The 15,979-nt window shown below is 37.7% G+C and overlaps 1 protein-coding gene and 1 non-coding gene across 4 annotated transcripts in view; one reads left to right on the top strand and one right to left on the bottom strand.

Moving 5' to 3' along the window:
• The window catches only part of CDK12 (cyclin dependent kinase 12), a 48,545-nt gene that overhangs the window by 28,296 nt on the left and 4,270 nt on the right, over nt 1–15,979 (bottom strand). For 2 of the 3 annotated variants that reach the window (XM_029929231.1, XM_029929234.1), the window contains exons 2-5: nt 13,064–13,948; nt 3,993–4,169; nt 2,619–2,758; nt 1,708–1,878 (exon numbers count right to left, since the gene is read on the bottom strand). In XM_029929231.1, the coding sequence (XP_029785091.1) occupies nt 1,708–1,878; nt 2,619–2,758; nt 3,993–4,169; nt 13,064–13,948 (1,373 nt within the window). The remainder of the gene's footprint in view (nt 1–1,707; nt 1,879–2,618; nt 2,759–3,992; nt 4,170–13,063; nt 13,949–15,979) is intronic. The other variant, XM_029929232.1, reaches the window with a different exon arrangement.
• Nucleotides 9,551–9,657, top strand: LOC115283077. Its single transcript, XR_003904897.1, has one exon. It is a non-coding gene; the product is annotated as a U6 spliceosomal RNA (small nuclear RNA).

The following is a 15,979-nucleotide window of genomic DNA, read 5'->3' as shown; positions in this document are numbered from 1 at the left end:
TATTCTTAACTCTATACAGGTCTTACTTCCATAAATTTATCTAAGTATATAACACATAAGCAGAGTTTATTTTATTTGCTTTAAAACCACTTCTACCACTTAATACAACTAAAAACAAACACACAAAAACTGCTACCAAACTTGAGAGGTGCAACTTCCCTGGTGCTAATATCTTTAATATCATTAAGGCTCTATAAACAAGCCCAGCTTAACTTCATCTATTACCTTCCTAATTTTATGTACTTTAATCATATTCTCTCTTAACATTCCAGACAATATTCACAGATGTCATTTCTTCACAGTTGCCCATCACTAAATCTTCAGATTTGCTTTAATAAAAGTAGGTTGGATGACATATATATAGACTACTTCAAACATAAGTACGAATGAACAATTTTATCCCCGAAACAGAAAAAAGTCACAAACCACTATATGACCTAAAGATTGTTTTAGAAGTAACTGTTTGGGGGCACCTGGGTGGCTCAGTTGGTTAGGCATCTGGCTTCGGCTCAGGTCATGATCTCACAGTTCGTGGGTTCGAGGCCTGCATCAGGCTCTGTGCTGACAGCTCAGAGCCTGGAGCCTGCTTCAGATTCTGTGTCTCCCTCCCTCTCTGTCCCTCCCCCTCTCATGCCCTATCTCTGTTTCAAAACTAAAATAAACATTTAAAAAAAAGTTAGAAATAACTGAATTCTAAGCTATGTAAGTGCAAAACCATGCACAAAGAAGAAAGCATTATACACAATAATCAGAATGATGATGTAAAAATGAGATTACTTAAAATGAAATTGCTTAAAAATGAGTAATAAATCTAAGTTTAATTATTATAATTTGGCGGGGGGAAGACTTTAAAAACTAGTATCTTGGGGCTCCAAAGGTGGTTCACTTGGTTAAGTCTCTGACTTTGGCTCAGATCATGATCTCACAGCCAGTTTGAGCCCTACGTCAGGGTCTGTGCTGACAGCTCAGCTGGAGACTGCTTCCAATTCTATATCTCCCCCTCTCTCTCTGCCCCTTCCCTGCTCGTACTCTGTCTCTCTCTTAAAAATAAACATTAAAAAATTTCAAAATTAATAAATAAATACAAACAAATAAAAACAAACTAGTATCTTAATTTTGGTATGGATTCAGGAAAGAAATTAGACTTTATAAAAAATTTAGGACTTTAGGGGTGCCTGGGTGGCTTAGTCAGTTGAGTGTCCAACTTTGGTTCAGGTCATGATCTCACGGTCAGTGAATTTTAGCCCCATGTCAGGTTCTGTGCTGATAGCTCAGAGCCTGAATCCTGCTTCAAATTCTGTGTCTTCCTCTCTCTCTGCCCCTCCCCTGCTAACACTCTCTCTCACTTTCAAAAATAAACATAAATAAAAAATTTTTTAAAAAGGTAGTACTAGGGCGCCAGGGTGGCTCAATCGGTTCAGCATCCGACTTTGGCTCAGGTCATGATCTCACAGCTCATGGGTTCAAGCCCCACACTGGGCTCTGTGCTGATAGTTCAGAGCCTGGAGCCTACTTCAGATTCTGTGTCTCCCTGTCTCTCTGTCCTTCCCCTGCTCATGCTCTGTCTCTGTCTCAAAAATAAACAAACATTAAAAAAAATTTTTTTTAAGGTAGTACTTTAGAAAAATTTCAAACAGGTAAACACTCTATGAAAGAAAAGTAAGATGTGCCAATCCACCCTGTAGAAACATGATTCCTTGCTAATACCTTTGTCCTTCTTGAAATCCAGTGCATCTTGTTTATCTGTAACAATCTCCTTCATGTTAACAACACTTCGGTGGATTAGCTGACGAAGGATTTTGATCTCACGAATGGCTGTGATTGGGAAGCCCTCCTTTTCATTATCCAGTCTCACCTTCTTCAGGGCTACTAGCTCTCCTGTTACACAACAAATTCAAACTGTTACATTATCAATTAGCATTTTTGGCCACCATCATGAACCAGCTGATAAATCCCCAGAGTTGCTCTGAATCACATAGTTAGCTTACTTTAATGCTATATGCCAGATACTCTGTATCTTAAAAAACCAAACCAAACCCTATCTTCTCTTTCTTGCCTTTGATCAAATGTTTTTGAGACTTGAATTTCTTGGGGCGCCTGGGTGGCTCAGTTGGTTAAGCGTCTGAATTTGGCTCAGGTCATGATCTCACAGTCTGTGGGTTCAAGCCTCACGTCTGGCTCTGTGCTGACAGCTAGCTCAGAGCCTGGAGCCTGGTTCAGATTCTGTGTCTCCCCCTCTCTCTGCCTATCCTCCACTCATGCTCTGTTTCTCTCTGTCTCAATAATAAACATTAATAAAAGTTAAAAAAAAAAACTGTGAATTTCTTAATTCAATATTCAATTTAAGGACTAACTCCTACCAAACAAAGAGCAACCTATAAATTTTATTTTTACCCTCTCTTAAATTCCCAGCAAGCCTATTATAAAATACTTACAACAGGCAACAGAAGAAGAGGAAGGCTTTTAAACAGTAACTATTCTTTTGGAAAATTTTAGTCTATTAGTAAGTTTTGGAAACCAAATTAGAACTTAAAATTTACTTATGCTAAATCTACTAAATCTACATTAGTATTGCAGATGTAAACTTCTGACATCTAGAATTTTGTAGTAATATTTACCTGTGTCTTTGTCCTTGGCTTTATATACTTGGCCATAGGTTCCCTCTCCAATAATCCCAATAATGTCAAACTTATCCACACAGCGTTTTCCCCAGTCACTTTCTGTTTGTCTTCTTTCTCCATAACGAGGACAACAAATTCTAAAAAAGGCAAAACAAAAGAATCCATCCCAAAAAATAAAAAAAAGTTATTTTAAACACTTAAGCCTATTCAAAGAAAATAATTTTTTTATGATTTCTCTGGCCCATGAATCTTTTATGAATTTCTTCATTAAAAAGTTAAGAAATAAATATGTAATAGTCTCTCACAATGGCTAACACAGATCTTTTGCTTCAGGAAGGCATAAGATCAAATAACAGATTTGGTGCTTACTTTCTAACCTTTCTTCAGTATTTGCTTCCTCACCTACTGAATGGGAAAGAATCCTTACATCATAGAGTTACTGTTAAAATATAAGACTTTGGCAATAATACATGCTCAATAAATGATAACTATTTTTATTACTAAGCGAGGAATGCTGGGGTGCCTTGTCAGCCCGGTCAGTAGGCCCAAGACTCAATTCCATGGTCATGAGCTTAAGCTCCACAGCGGATGTGGAGTCTATGCTAATAATCAGAAAATCAAATCCAGATTCCACTACATTTATGGCATAGCAATTTATGTGGTTTAGGAAAAAACATCCACATCTATTAAGTTTTCATTAATGTGTACATGGTTGACACACCCTGAATAAAAGGATATATATATTTTTAATATTCTAAGTATCAAACTCAAAAGATACAATGGGATCAATGTTCATGGTACATTTGGATTCAGGAAATTATTGCTATTCTAAAAACACAGCTAGGTATCTTAGAGTGCAGATGAACAGTATCCCAGGAAGGCTTTTTTATCCATTAAAATTAAATAAAAGATATACATCAGGTCTAATCTTTTATAATCTTACCATGTACGCTGTGGAAGAAAGTGTGAGATTTAGGCCCAAAGGAAGAAAGTTATAATTAAGAATAGGTCCCTCATGAAGCACCTGGTTGGCTGAGTCAGTGGAACAAGCAACTCTTGATCTTGTGGGTGTGAATGAGCACCACACTGGGTACAGAGATTACTTAAAAATAAAAATTTTAAGGGACACCTGGATGGCACAGTCAGTTGAGTGTCCAACTTAATTTTGGCTCAGGTCATAATCCCAGGGTCATGGGATCAAGCCCCGCATTAGGCTCTACACTGACTCTGGAGCCTGCCTAAGATTCTCTCTCTCCCTCTGCCCCTCTCCCCTGATCACATACACTTTCTCTCTCACACACATACACACACACACACACACACACACACACACACGAGGATTGGAAAAAATAGGTCTCTCCAAAAACTCACTTTGGTCTCTTTTTATATGTTTGCTGAGGTGGTGTAACTGCCTTTGGTTCTGGAGAGTCTGGCGGAGATGGATCCCCACCAGGAAGCTCTGGAGGAAGAGGGAGGTCCGTGAGTAAGTGACGTGGCCTTTGTTCCTTCTCTTTCTTTACAGGTTTTGAAGGTGGAGTTTCTTTTGGACTAAACAATAGAGGAAGAAAAGAGAAAGACCATAATTCCCTTAAGAATAAGCAAATAAAACTTCTCAAAGCTTTTAAAGTCTGGCTATTAAAACATTATAAAGATTTTACTTTTAAGGGATAAAACCCCATAATATAACATAAAGAAACAGAGTTTATCACAGTCAAAGATTCTTAGATTTTAGAAAACGATATCCATAGTATATTAAAACAATTAAAAACTTGAGATGTATTACTTGCAGGTCCTTTAACAAAGTCTTTAATGTCCTTCCTAAGATTCTATTTGGATTTTTACTGAAATGAAATAAAATGCAGAAAGCAGGCACCTTAAATTCCCAAAGTACCACTACAACTTCTGGAGTCACTAAACCTACTCTATATATTTTAACCAGCAAAGATTTAAAAAAGAATGAAAAGCTCAACAATGTAACATTACCATGTTATTAAATATGTGGACAGAACTTGGAAAAAGGAAATACTATTTTAGAATGTTCAGTAAGAATTACAGTTAAGTTGGACATCAAAATTAGTGAATATACTGACCTATGCTGTTGGATTGGAAGCAAAAGGCAACCCTGGCCAAATGGGTTAGCCAAAATGGATAGCCAAAATGGATAAATAATTCTCAAACTAAAAATCTAAGGAGAAAGAGTCCAAGAAACTACTTCGGAATCATTAAAGCCGTTAGTAGCAGGCTTCTATAATAATCAAAATAGTTAGGGGCAGGGGGTGAGGGGAGAAAAGGATGCCTTTTCTGGAATAGATTAGAAAAGTCAGTGTTCAGATCCAATTATTTAACCATCCAACTTATTTATGAGTAAAGAAGATATTTTGTGTTATGCATGTCCTTAAGAAAAATAATACGACATACTAATTCATGCCTACAAATAAATCCATGCTAGATAGTAAGTCTTTTCTATTCCATCACAGTGTCAGAAAGTTGAAAACCAGCTGAGAATCCTAACCACAGTAGGAGCCTCCTCTACTTTTCTGGCAAGTAGTCATTAAAAAAAAATTATTATTTCATGAATATTTCCATAGAACCATAAAGAACAAATTTATCTCTTGCAATGTGTCTTTTTAAACACTGCGTGTGAAACACAATCTCAAAAGTACAACTTCCTACCAGTTTTCACCAGTTCAATCTCTTGTAAATCAGGCAGAATAGAATCTAGATTAGTCTGTATGTATCAACTAGAACTAGGTTAGTTGATGGACTACCCATGCAAAACGATCATCTGAAACTTTGTTAATTACTGATAGAGACAAACACACATTATTATAACTTGCACTAAGATTTTTCCACCCTGGGAACAAAGCCTATTACCAGAAAACTCTTCAGGTAGGACACAATATAGATTTTTGAAAATTTCCCCAACTTTTAAGATATTCAGAGAATGAAAATTCCTAATTTTCCAACTACTGTCAGAATACACTTTATAAATTTTAATTCATGATGCAGAAATAGATTACTTCTTGGCTTTGTTCCACTAGAACATTCCATTAGAATGACCTCAATTTTCTTACCATCACTCATGTAAGTTCAATCCATTTTTTTGTTTTTTGTTTTTTTTTTTAGAGGCGCCTAGGTGGGTCAGTTGGTTGAGCATCTGGCTTCGGCTCAGGTCATAATCTTGCATTCGTGGGTTCAAGCCCCACGTCAGGCTCTGTGCTGACAGCTAGCTCAGAGCCTGGAGCCTGTCTTCAGATTCTGTGTCTCCCTCTCTCTCACCCTCCCCTGCTCATGCTGTCTCTCTCAAAAATAAATAAAACAAAAAAAATTTTTTTAAGTATTTTTTTAAAAGTTTAATTTCGGGGCGCCTGGGTGGCTTAGTCGGTTAAGCATCCAGCTTCAGTTCAGGTCATGATCTCATGGTTTGTGGGTTCAAGCCCCGCGTGGGGCTCTGTGCTGACAGCTCAGAGCCTGCAGGCTGCTTCAGCTTCTGTGTCTCCCTCTCTCTTTGACCCTCCCCTGCTCATGTTCTCTCTCTGTCTCTCGAAAACAAAAAAAAATTTTTTTTAAAAGTTTAATTTCTTTATTTTGGGAGACAGAAGGAATATGAGTAGGGGAGCAGATACAGAGGGAGAAAGAGAGGATCCCAAGCAGGGATTCTGTGCTGACAGTGTGGAGCCTGATGTGAGGCTCAAACCCACAAACCGTGAGATCATGATCTGAGCTAGAACCAAGAGTGAGACGCTTAACCAACTGAATCACCCAGATACCCCTCAGTCTATGTTTTACATTTAGGTCTTGTGTTCTCCAGGGTTTACTTTATAGGTTCACATTCAGTTTACTACAGTGAAAATGTGCATTGCTTCTGAAAAATTACGTTTAGCATGTTTATAATTTCATCAAGTATGAGTGTTCAATATGTACTACCAGTTCAGGGCACACGAGTTGAATACAGGTCAAATTCTATTTCAAAAAAATTTCAGTATTCCAAAAATCTTGAAATAATGACGACCCATAAAATTGTAATGTTTAAAGGGAGCCTGGGTGGCTCAGTTGGTTAAAGTTTGACTTCAGCTTAGGTTGTGATCTCCCAGTTCATGAATTTGAGCCCCACATCAGGCTCTCTGTGGTCAGTGCCGAGCCCACTTCAGATCCTGTCTCCCTCTCTCTCTGCCTCTCCCCCCCCAAAATAAACATTAAAAACAAACTGCAGTGCTTAACATTATGGCCTTTAATGTTCAGCAGAGAGCACTCAGTAAAACATAGCTCTGTATAACAGTGCAGAGGACATAGAGTAGAGAGGGTCTAACAGTGGAGAACAGTCATTGAATATTTGAGTCATTACTGTTAAGATTCGGTACCAGGAAGTGCTGGCCTATCTTATCAATCAATATCAGTATATCCTGGTTCTCCAATTATGCCTATAGTTGTGTTCACACCTGGTGAGTAGTTGCATAAATGCTCATGGATAATAACTGTCTTTCAAAAAAAGCTGTCACGTGGAGCCTGGGCAGCTCAGTCAGTTAAGCACCTGACTCTTGATTTCAGCTAAGGTCAGGATCTCACAGTTCATGAGATTGAGCCTGCATCAGGTTCTGAGCTGAATGCACAGAGCCTGCTTGGGATTCTCTCTCCCTCTCTCTCTGTCCCTTCCCTGCTCTCTCTCTCTCTCTCAAAATAAATAAATAAAAGCTTTTAAAAAGTTGCCAAGCTCCAGGGGTACCTGGGTAGTAGAAATCTATATAGGTTATGATTTTACAGTTTGTGAGTTCAAAACCCACATCAGGCTCTGCATGGACAGTGCAGAGTCTGCTTCAGATTCTCCCTTTCTATGCCTTTCCTCCTCTCTCTCTCTCTCTCAAAAATAAACAAACATTAAAAGAAAAGTTGCCAAGCTCCAAATCTTGAAATCTGCATAGTGTCTTAGAATTTACAATGATGGGATTTAATTTGCAGCACAATATCAATACCACTAACAAGACATCTTTATGGTTAATAACGAACATGAATATCAATGATTTAAAATAATAATTTCTTGGGGCGCCTGGGTGGCTCAGTCAGTTAAGCCTCCGACTTCGGCTCAGGTCAGATCTCACATTCGTGGGTTCAAGCCCTGTGTCAGGCTCTGTGCTAACAGCTAGCTCAGAACCTGGAGCCTGTTTCCGGTTCTGTGTCTCCTTCTCTCTCTGTGCCTCCCCCTCTCATGCTCTGTCTCTCTCTGTATCAAAAATAAATAAAACATTAAAAATAACAATAATAATAATAATAATAATTTCTTAATAGATATTTTCCACAACTTACTAGCATAAATGACTTTAAATAAATATGACCATTTATCCCTTTCCCTTTAATAAAGAAGGTTGGTTGAGCGGCTGACTTCAGGTCAGGTGATGATCTCATAGTCTGTGAGTTTGAGCCCTGCGTCGGGTTCTGTGCTGACAGCTCAGAGCCTGGAGGCTGCTTCTAATTCTGTGTCTCCCTCTCTCTGCCCCTGCTTGTTCCCTCTCTCTCAAAAATAATAAACATTAAAAAAAAATTTTTAAGTGGGTTGATTAAAAAGTGATTTACATTTATAGATTTCTACTAAAAAATTTGAATCGAATACATTAAAAATGAGAACCAAGTATTCCACTAGCAAAATTCTAAATCAAAGTTGGATGCTCACACAGATCCTTTCTTTATTCTAAGAGCTCAAATACTTTAAAGTAAAACCTTTAAGAATAATATAGACTCTACTAAAACGCTGATAAACTCCAAATGAGGGGCACCTGGGTGGCTCAGTCTGTTAAGACTGACTTCGGCTCAGGTCAGATCTCACGTTCGTGGGTTCGAGCCCCGCGTTGGGCTCTGTGCTGACCGCTAGCTCAGAGCCTGGAGCCTGCTTCTGGTTCTGTGTCTCCTTCTCTCTCTGACCCTCCCCCTCTCATGCTCTGTCTCTCTCTGTATCAAAAATAAATAAAGCATTAAATAAATAAATAAATAAACTCCAAATGAAAAAGGACCAGCAAAAAATGTTATCAGAAATGAAGATTTGATTTTATTACTATTATTTTTTAGTAACTCTATGCCCAATGTGGGGCTTGAACTCACAACCATGAGACTGAGAACCACATGCTCTACTGAGTGAGGTAGCCACATGCCCCACCTAACTGAAATTTAAAACAAAAAGAGTACACAGACGATCTCCTTAAGAGCAGGTGATCCCTATGAATAACTATGTTCATGAAGAATGTACTATATCATCAAGAATGGGTGTTTAGCAGCCTTCACTTCTTGAAACAAAGAATTGCAGACCATTTGCAAAGGATTTTGCAAATGTGAATTAGTCAAATTCACTCCTGTATTTGATACCCAGGTTAATACATTCCTGGCCCAATATGTTTGAAAGTTTCATTCTATTAAAAGAAGACAAACCCTCTGACATAAGTTTTATGTCATCCATGTGCCAACTGAATTAATAGCATTAATTGTCATTTCACACAAGCCCTGACCCTGGCTACTTCGTAACTGTACTTACTCATTCAAATAAGCAGTATTTACTGATTGCAATTTGTATTCTATGTTTAAAGCACCGTGGGCAATGGAAAGATGTATAAATCACATTCTCAACAATTAAGCTGCTGCAATCTCACATGAGAAGATCAAGAAATGAATTCATAAATTATGTAAGCAACTTTCAGCTTTCTTTCTGAAAAGTTTTCTTACATAAAAATTATTTTTCATGTGAAGGTTGGTGCAGTTGTTTATGGTACATAAAGCAGTACCAAAAAAAAAAAATTAAAGACAAAACCACCTTGAATTTAAAATTAATACATAGTGAAAAACATAAAATCAATAGTAGAAAATATCTTCATTTCCACTTTTCTACCTTCAATAATTTGTATTTATGTGGAAAACTAATAATAAACACTTAAAAATAATTAATATTGGTGCTCACTTCGGTAGCACATATACTAAAATTGGAATAATACAGAGAAGATGAGCATGGCCCTCGTGTAAGTATGACAGGCGAGTTCATGAAGCATTCCAAATTTTTAAAATACGGGGCGCCTGGGTGGCTCAGTTGGTTAAGCCTCCGACTTCGGCTCAGGTCAGATCTCACATTCATGGGTTCTAGCCCTGTGTCAGGCTCTATGCTGACAGTTAGCACAGAGCCTGGAGCCTGCTTCAGATTCTGTGTCTCCTTCTCTCTCTGCCCCTCCCCCTCTCATGCTCTATCAAAAAAAAAAAAAAAAACATGAAATTTTTAAAATACTAAAAATCTGCAGATAAGGTACAAATGCTCCTTTACTTTTGGGCCTCATCCTAAGTCCCATCCACAGAGGTAACATTCTTATCAGCCTAGTGTGTTTCTTTCTGAATTTTTTTGGTAAGAATTTATATGGATATACATACATGGACACATTCATATGGATATATGTATCCATAGAAAATAGATGTTTTGTGTTTATTGTATATGGGTTTTTACATAAATATCATACTATTAAAAAGTTAATTACACTGGACAACAAAATAAAAGTTATACTTTCAGAATCAGAGTTGATATCTAACAAAAATAGTTTTGCTCACTTCATTCTCTTTCAAACACATTTTTTTTTTTTGAGAGAAAGATTGCAAGTCAGGGAAGGGCAGAGAGTGGGGGTGGGGGGGTGGGGAGAGAGAGAATCCCAAGCAGGCTCCACACTGTTAGTGAGAGCCCCACACAGGGCTTGAACCCACCAACCATGAGATCATGACCTGAGCCAAAATCAGACGCTAAAAGGACTAAGCCACTCAGGTACCCCAAAAACACATTCTTAAAGATAGCTACACATACTCAAGCACTGGATGGTCTTGGTTAGCCAAATAAACATTTCAAAATGAAGATCCTCAGCCAAACCAATTCTGTTCTAGCCACAATGTAAACTAATATCTGAACACAGTCTTGTAGGTAAATCATGGCCTAGAATGCTACTGGAGAATGCTTAACTATTTTCTTTTCCAACAAAAACCATAAAAACACATAGTTTGTATCTACAAGAAGTGTATCATGTACCTAAACAGATTTTTTTTTTTTTTACAAAATTTCAGGTTTTATCCTTCTCCTTTGCAGTTCTCAGGATACAGCAGAATTCATAATTATTAATATTAGAAAGATCATGTGGAATTTTTCCTTAAAATCAGATTTACCACTATGAATAGTAATGGAGCTATTCTTTTAAACGTTTTAATTGCATTTGCAGCATCATATAAGGCACAGAGCATAGTCTGGTAAAATATAGATGTAAAGGGCTGAAATGTAACATCATTTAAATTCCTGATATCACTTGGAAAATAATTGAGGCTTAGGAATTAGTCTGGGATACAAGATCAGTAGTATTTACTTTTATGCTTACAATGCAAAGTTTGTTGCAATAAATGAAACTCATATCCTAGAGAACAAGAAGGTAGGATCTCCTTTGAAAAAAACCAGGAACAGACTGCCATGGCATATGTCATTGCTAAATTATGTGTTTAGTGGTACTTGCCTAGCTAGTCTTGCCAAGATAAAGAATAAATATATTTCCTAATGCTTTCCATAAAATCAGATTCATGTTTCATAATCATTTAACTTCTCAATATTCAGAGAATTCATTAAATTAGAGCTCTTCCAGGGTCCCTGGGTGGCTCAGCTGGTTGAGCATCTGACTCTTGATTTCTGCTCAAGTCATGCTATCACAGTTTGTGGGATTGAGCCCGGCATCAGGCTCTGTACTGACAGGGTGGATCCTGCTCGGGATTCTGTCCCTCTCTCTCTCTCTGCCCTTTACCCCCTCAAAAAAAAAAAGTAAATAAATAAACAAATAAAACAAGTTAAAAAAAAAATTAGAGCTCTTCCCATCATTCCATTGTGAATTTATATACTAATTAGTAAAGATTCCACACATTGTTCTTTGTTTCTTATAAGATAATTTTTTTAATGTTTAATTTTTTTTTGAGAGAGAAAGAAGAGATAAATAGAGCATGAGCAGGGCAAAGGGAAAAGGAGACACAAAATCCAAAGCAGGATCCAGGCTCCAAGCTGTCAGCACAGAGCCCGATGTGGAGCTCGAACTCACAAACCAGGAGATCATAACTTGTGCCAGACACGTAACTGATTCAGCCACCCAGATGCCTACTTGTGTGTGTGTGTGTGTGTGTGTGTACACATATACGTGTGTATATACATATATACACAAACACGCGCACGCACACACATATATATGTTTTAAGCAGTGTGTTTCACGATAAATCTGGTTTATTTTTCTTCAGGATTAGGAGAAAAACTCCAGCTATAAAAGACATTTTTGGGAATCATTAAGGATATTTAATATTATATTACTGATGTTATATTAGCAAATCAGTAAAGTTTTTTAGGGTGATAAAGGTATTGTGATTCTTTAGGAAAATGTTTTTAGTGTTAGGAGAGACATACTAAAGTATTCAGAAGTTAAGTGTCATACCTAAAAAATATGGCAGAAAGTAAGTGACTGGTGCATCCCGGTAAAGAGAATACAGAAGTTCACTGTATTATTCTTTCAATTTTTCTACAGCTATTAAAAATTTCAACATAGGGGCTCCTGGCCAGTTCAGTTGGTGGAGCATGCAACTCTTGATCTCAAGGTTGTGAGCTCAAGCCCACACTGGATTTAGAGATTACTTAAAAAAAATTTTTTTTAATCTAAAAAAAAAAAAGAATAAACTTTTTCAGGGAGGGGTGCCTGGGTAGCTCAGTCAGTTAAGCATCCAACTTTGGCTCAGATTATGATCTCATGGTTCATGAGTCCAAGCCCCACGTTGGGCTTTGTGCTGACAGTTTAGAACCTGAAGCCTGTTTTGGATTCTGTGTCTCCCTGTCTCTCTCTGTCCCTCTCCTGCTCGCACTCTGTCTCTCTCTCTCAAAAATAAACATTAAAAAAAATTGTTTTTAATCAGGGAGAAAAGCGGAATTGATTTTTAAAAATCTGAACCAGGGGTGCCTGGGTGGCTCAGTCGGTTAAGCGTCCGGCTTCAGCTCAGGTCATGATCTCACAGTTCGTGGGTTCGAGCCCCGCGTCGGGCTCTGTGCTGACAGCCAGCTCAGAGCCTGGAGCCTGCTTCAGATTCTGTGTCTGACCCTCCCCTGCTCGTGCTGTCTCTCTCTGTCTCTCAAAAATAAAAATTAAAAAAAAAATTTTAAAAATCTGAACCAAACATAACCCTTATCGAATAAACTTGTGAATAAAAAGGGTTACTAGGACCTCAAATTGTAATTTTCTCTTCCTGACTAATGTTATAAATAAGAACTTTTCCACTAAAAACCAACATCAAAGGCATTTCCTATACATAAAAAATATTCTAAACAGCCACGTAAGTAATAGAGCAGTTTTGACAGTTTGAGAAGACAGAATGCATTACAAATAGATTGAGAAGGTAAAGTTTTCCCAGTTAACTATGGGACTTACCTATCCATGTCATCGTCTCCTGGTAATAAAGGTGGGAGGGGCAGAGGAGGCAACGTTGAAGTTTTGAGGTGTGGAATAGCAGCTGTTACAGATACTTGAGTCTTCACAGAAACCTGTACAGGGGGCTGAGAATTTGCCTGAGAGGACAGAGTAGATGTCCTTGGGTGAGTAGAAGGGGGCAAAGTTGGAGTACTGGAAGCAAGAACCTGACTAAATGTTGGTTGGGGAGGAGGCAGAGGTGGTTGCTGTGGAAGAGCTGGTAGTGGAGGCAAAGGTGGCAAAGGGGGTGTCTGAGGTGGAGGGGTAGTAGTTGGTAATGGAGGTGGAGGAGAAGTAACTGTGGGGAGAGGTGGATGGGTCTCCTTTTCTGATATCTCTGTCTCTTTTGGTGTAACAATCTCCTCTTTCAATGGTATAGGTTTAGAGTCTCTTGATCCCTGTGCTTTCAAATCTTTAATAGGATGCTTCTCAGAGTTCTCATCTAACTTTATTTTCCCTGTGTCTAAAGAATTTTTGACTTCTGTATTAAGATGTGGTACATTCATGAGTTCAGTATCTGGGGCAGATTTTTCCAATTTTACACCTCTGTGTAACTTTTTAGTCTCTAAGCCTGAATCCTTAGCCTCTACTAAACTGTTCTCTTTTCTAGGCAAAAATATAGGTGAACCCTTGGACTCCTTTCCATCCATTTTTGCTGCAGCAGCTGCTGCTGCTCTTTCCTTCTTTTTCCTACTGAGTTCAGCTCCCAAGCTGGAGTTCAATGGAAGCCTGACAGGTGAGATGCTGGAATGTCGACTGCGTGACCCGGATCTCTTCTTTTTACTATGAGAAGATGAATGTCTTGAATATGCAGGACTTCTACTTCTAGACTTCATGGATTTCCTACTGGAAAAAGAAAAAGGCAATTTAAAACAGATAACCTACAACAACATGGAGGAAATACATAAGTTAAACTATGGAGCAATGTAGGAATATGCACTTTCAAATGCCCCTTTCTCTGTAAAGAGAGCTTTGGTACTATTCTTACTTTCTGATCTTACACTCTAATATAAACTTTTGCCTCCTGCTCATTTAAAACAACAACTATGGAGCACTGTAACTTAAAAGAACCCACATTGAGTAATTTAGCAATATTAAAAATAAATTAGGTACCATCAAAAAATAATATATCAATATTGGTCCATTAATTGGTTCATTAGCTGACACATGGAAAATACTAATGTAAAATGTTAATCATAGGGGAAACTGGGTGCAAGGATACATAAGAATTCTTTGTATTGGGTGGCTCAGTCAGTTTGGCAGTCACCTCTTGATTTTGTTTTGGATCATGATCTCATGGTTCATGGGTTTGAGCCCCATATCAGGGTCTGGGCTGACAGTGTGGAGCCTGTTTGGGATTCTCCCTCTCTCTCTCTCTACCCCTCCCCCACATTCTCTCAAAATAAATAAATAAATTTAACAAAAAAAGAATTCTTTGTACTGTATTCACAATTTTTTTTGTAAATCTAAAACTGGTCTAAAATATAAAGTTTATTTAAAAAATCTATTACAAGGAACTTAATCCTGCATGACAACATATTTCAACCATATAACATTAAAATTACCCATTACTTATCCAACTGAAGGAAGATGAGTATTTTTTTCCCATGTTGGAAAACACCCATATTCACAATGATTACTTTTAGAATTTGGATTTAAATCTGATAAAGTAAAAACTTTTTAAAAAAAATATGCTTTTTTGTTTTGTCTTGAGAGAGTGCAAGCAGGAGAGGGGCAGAGAGAAAGGGAGAGAGATGATCCAAAGAGGGCTCTGCACTGATAGCTGCAAGCCTGATGAGGGGCTCGAATTCATGAACCATGAGATCATGCATGACCTGAGCTGAAGTCGGATGCTGAACCGACTGAATCACCCTGGTGCTCTCCCAAAAAAGTTATAATTTACACTAAAGGTGGGTTATACCAATCAAGATGTTAGAAGTAAGTAGCACACTTTGCCAAAAGCTTATTGTTTCAACTAGAGAGTTAATTGATAGAGGTCAGAAAAAGATTCTGTTCCTTGTATCCTCAGTTGATAATTAAGCTGTGCTTATACTAAATGAACCCTAAAATATGAGAGTTGTTAAGATTTACAAAACAGAGAACTTGAAAAAAAAAAGTCTTACCAAATAATTTATTAGAAGTTCTCAAAACTGTAATGAGTTTTGGTACTTTCATATATAAAATGATTTCCAATAAACTTTGCAGGAACTCAAAAAGCAAAGTACTGTTACATGTTCAATTTATTTTCTTCATTAAGAATCTGGGAATCTATGAGGCAGATTATTCTAGATCATTAGTTCTTTTTGCCTTTTAATAAAGCCTAATGTGCTCAAGCCCCAATGAGGTGGAAAAAAGCAGCACTAAAAATTTTACTGGACAAAACATAATCTGCCCAGTAGTCTAAAATAAATTGTTCCCATTCCAGATCTTCAATATCTCCCTCTTTCTTTGATCACTGATAACACTGACATTAATCAAATATTTCAAAATAAATAGCATAGGGACGCCTGGGTGGCTCAGTCATTAAGCATCCAGCTTTGGCTCAGGTCATGATCTCACAGTTTGTGGATTCGACCCCCATGTCAGGCTCTGTGCTCACAGGTAGCTCAGAGCCTGGAGCCTGCTTCGGATTCTGTATCTCCCTCTCTCTCTGACCCTCCCCTGCTCATGCTGTCTCTGTCTCTCAAAAATAAATAAAAAGCATTAAAAATTTTTTTTAATTAAAAAAAATAGCATATATATGGAAGGGAAACAATTTGCATGATCAGCCACGGTTTTCTTATTCCTATACTGCTTTTTGGAAGTTTGCTCCCACTAGCTAGTTAAAATACAAAGTCATTATTGGAATCAAAGTACTTAAAACAGCAATTATATATA

This window comes from Suricata suricatta, chromosome 17 (assembly GCF_006229205.1).
Source record: "Suricata suricatta isolate VVHF042 chromosome 17, meerkat_22Aug2017_6uvM2_HiC, whole genome shotgun sequence".
In the NCBI taxonomy this organism is placed as follows: domain Eukaryota; kingdom Metazoa; phylum Chordata; class Mammalia; order Carnivora; family Herpestidae; genus Suricata; species Suricata suricatta.
This window is presented reverse-complemented; position numbering and strand designations above follow the sequence as displayed.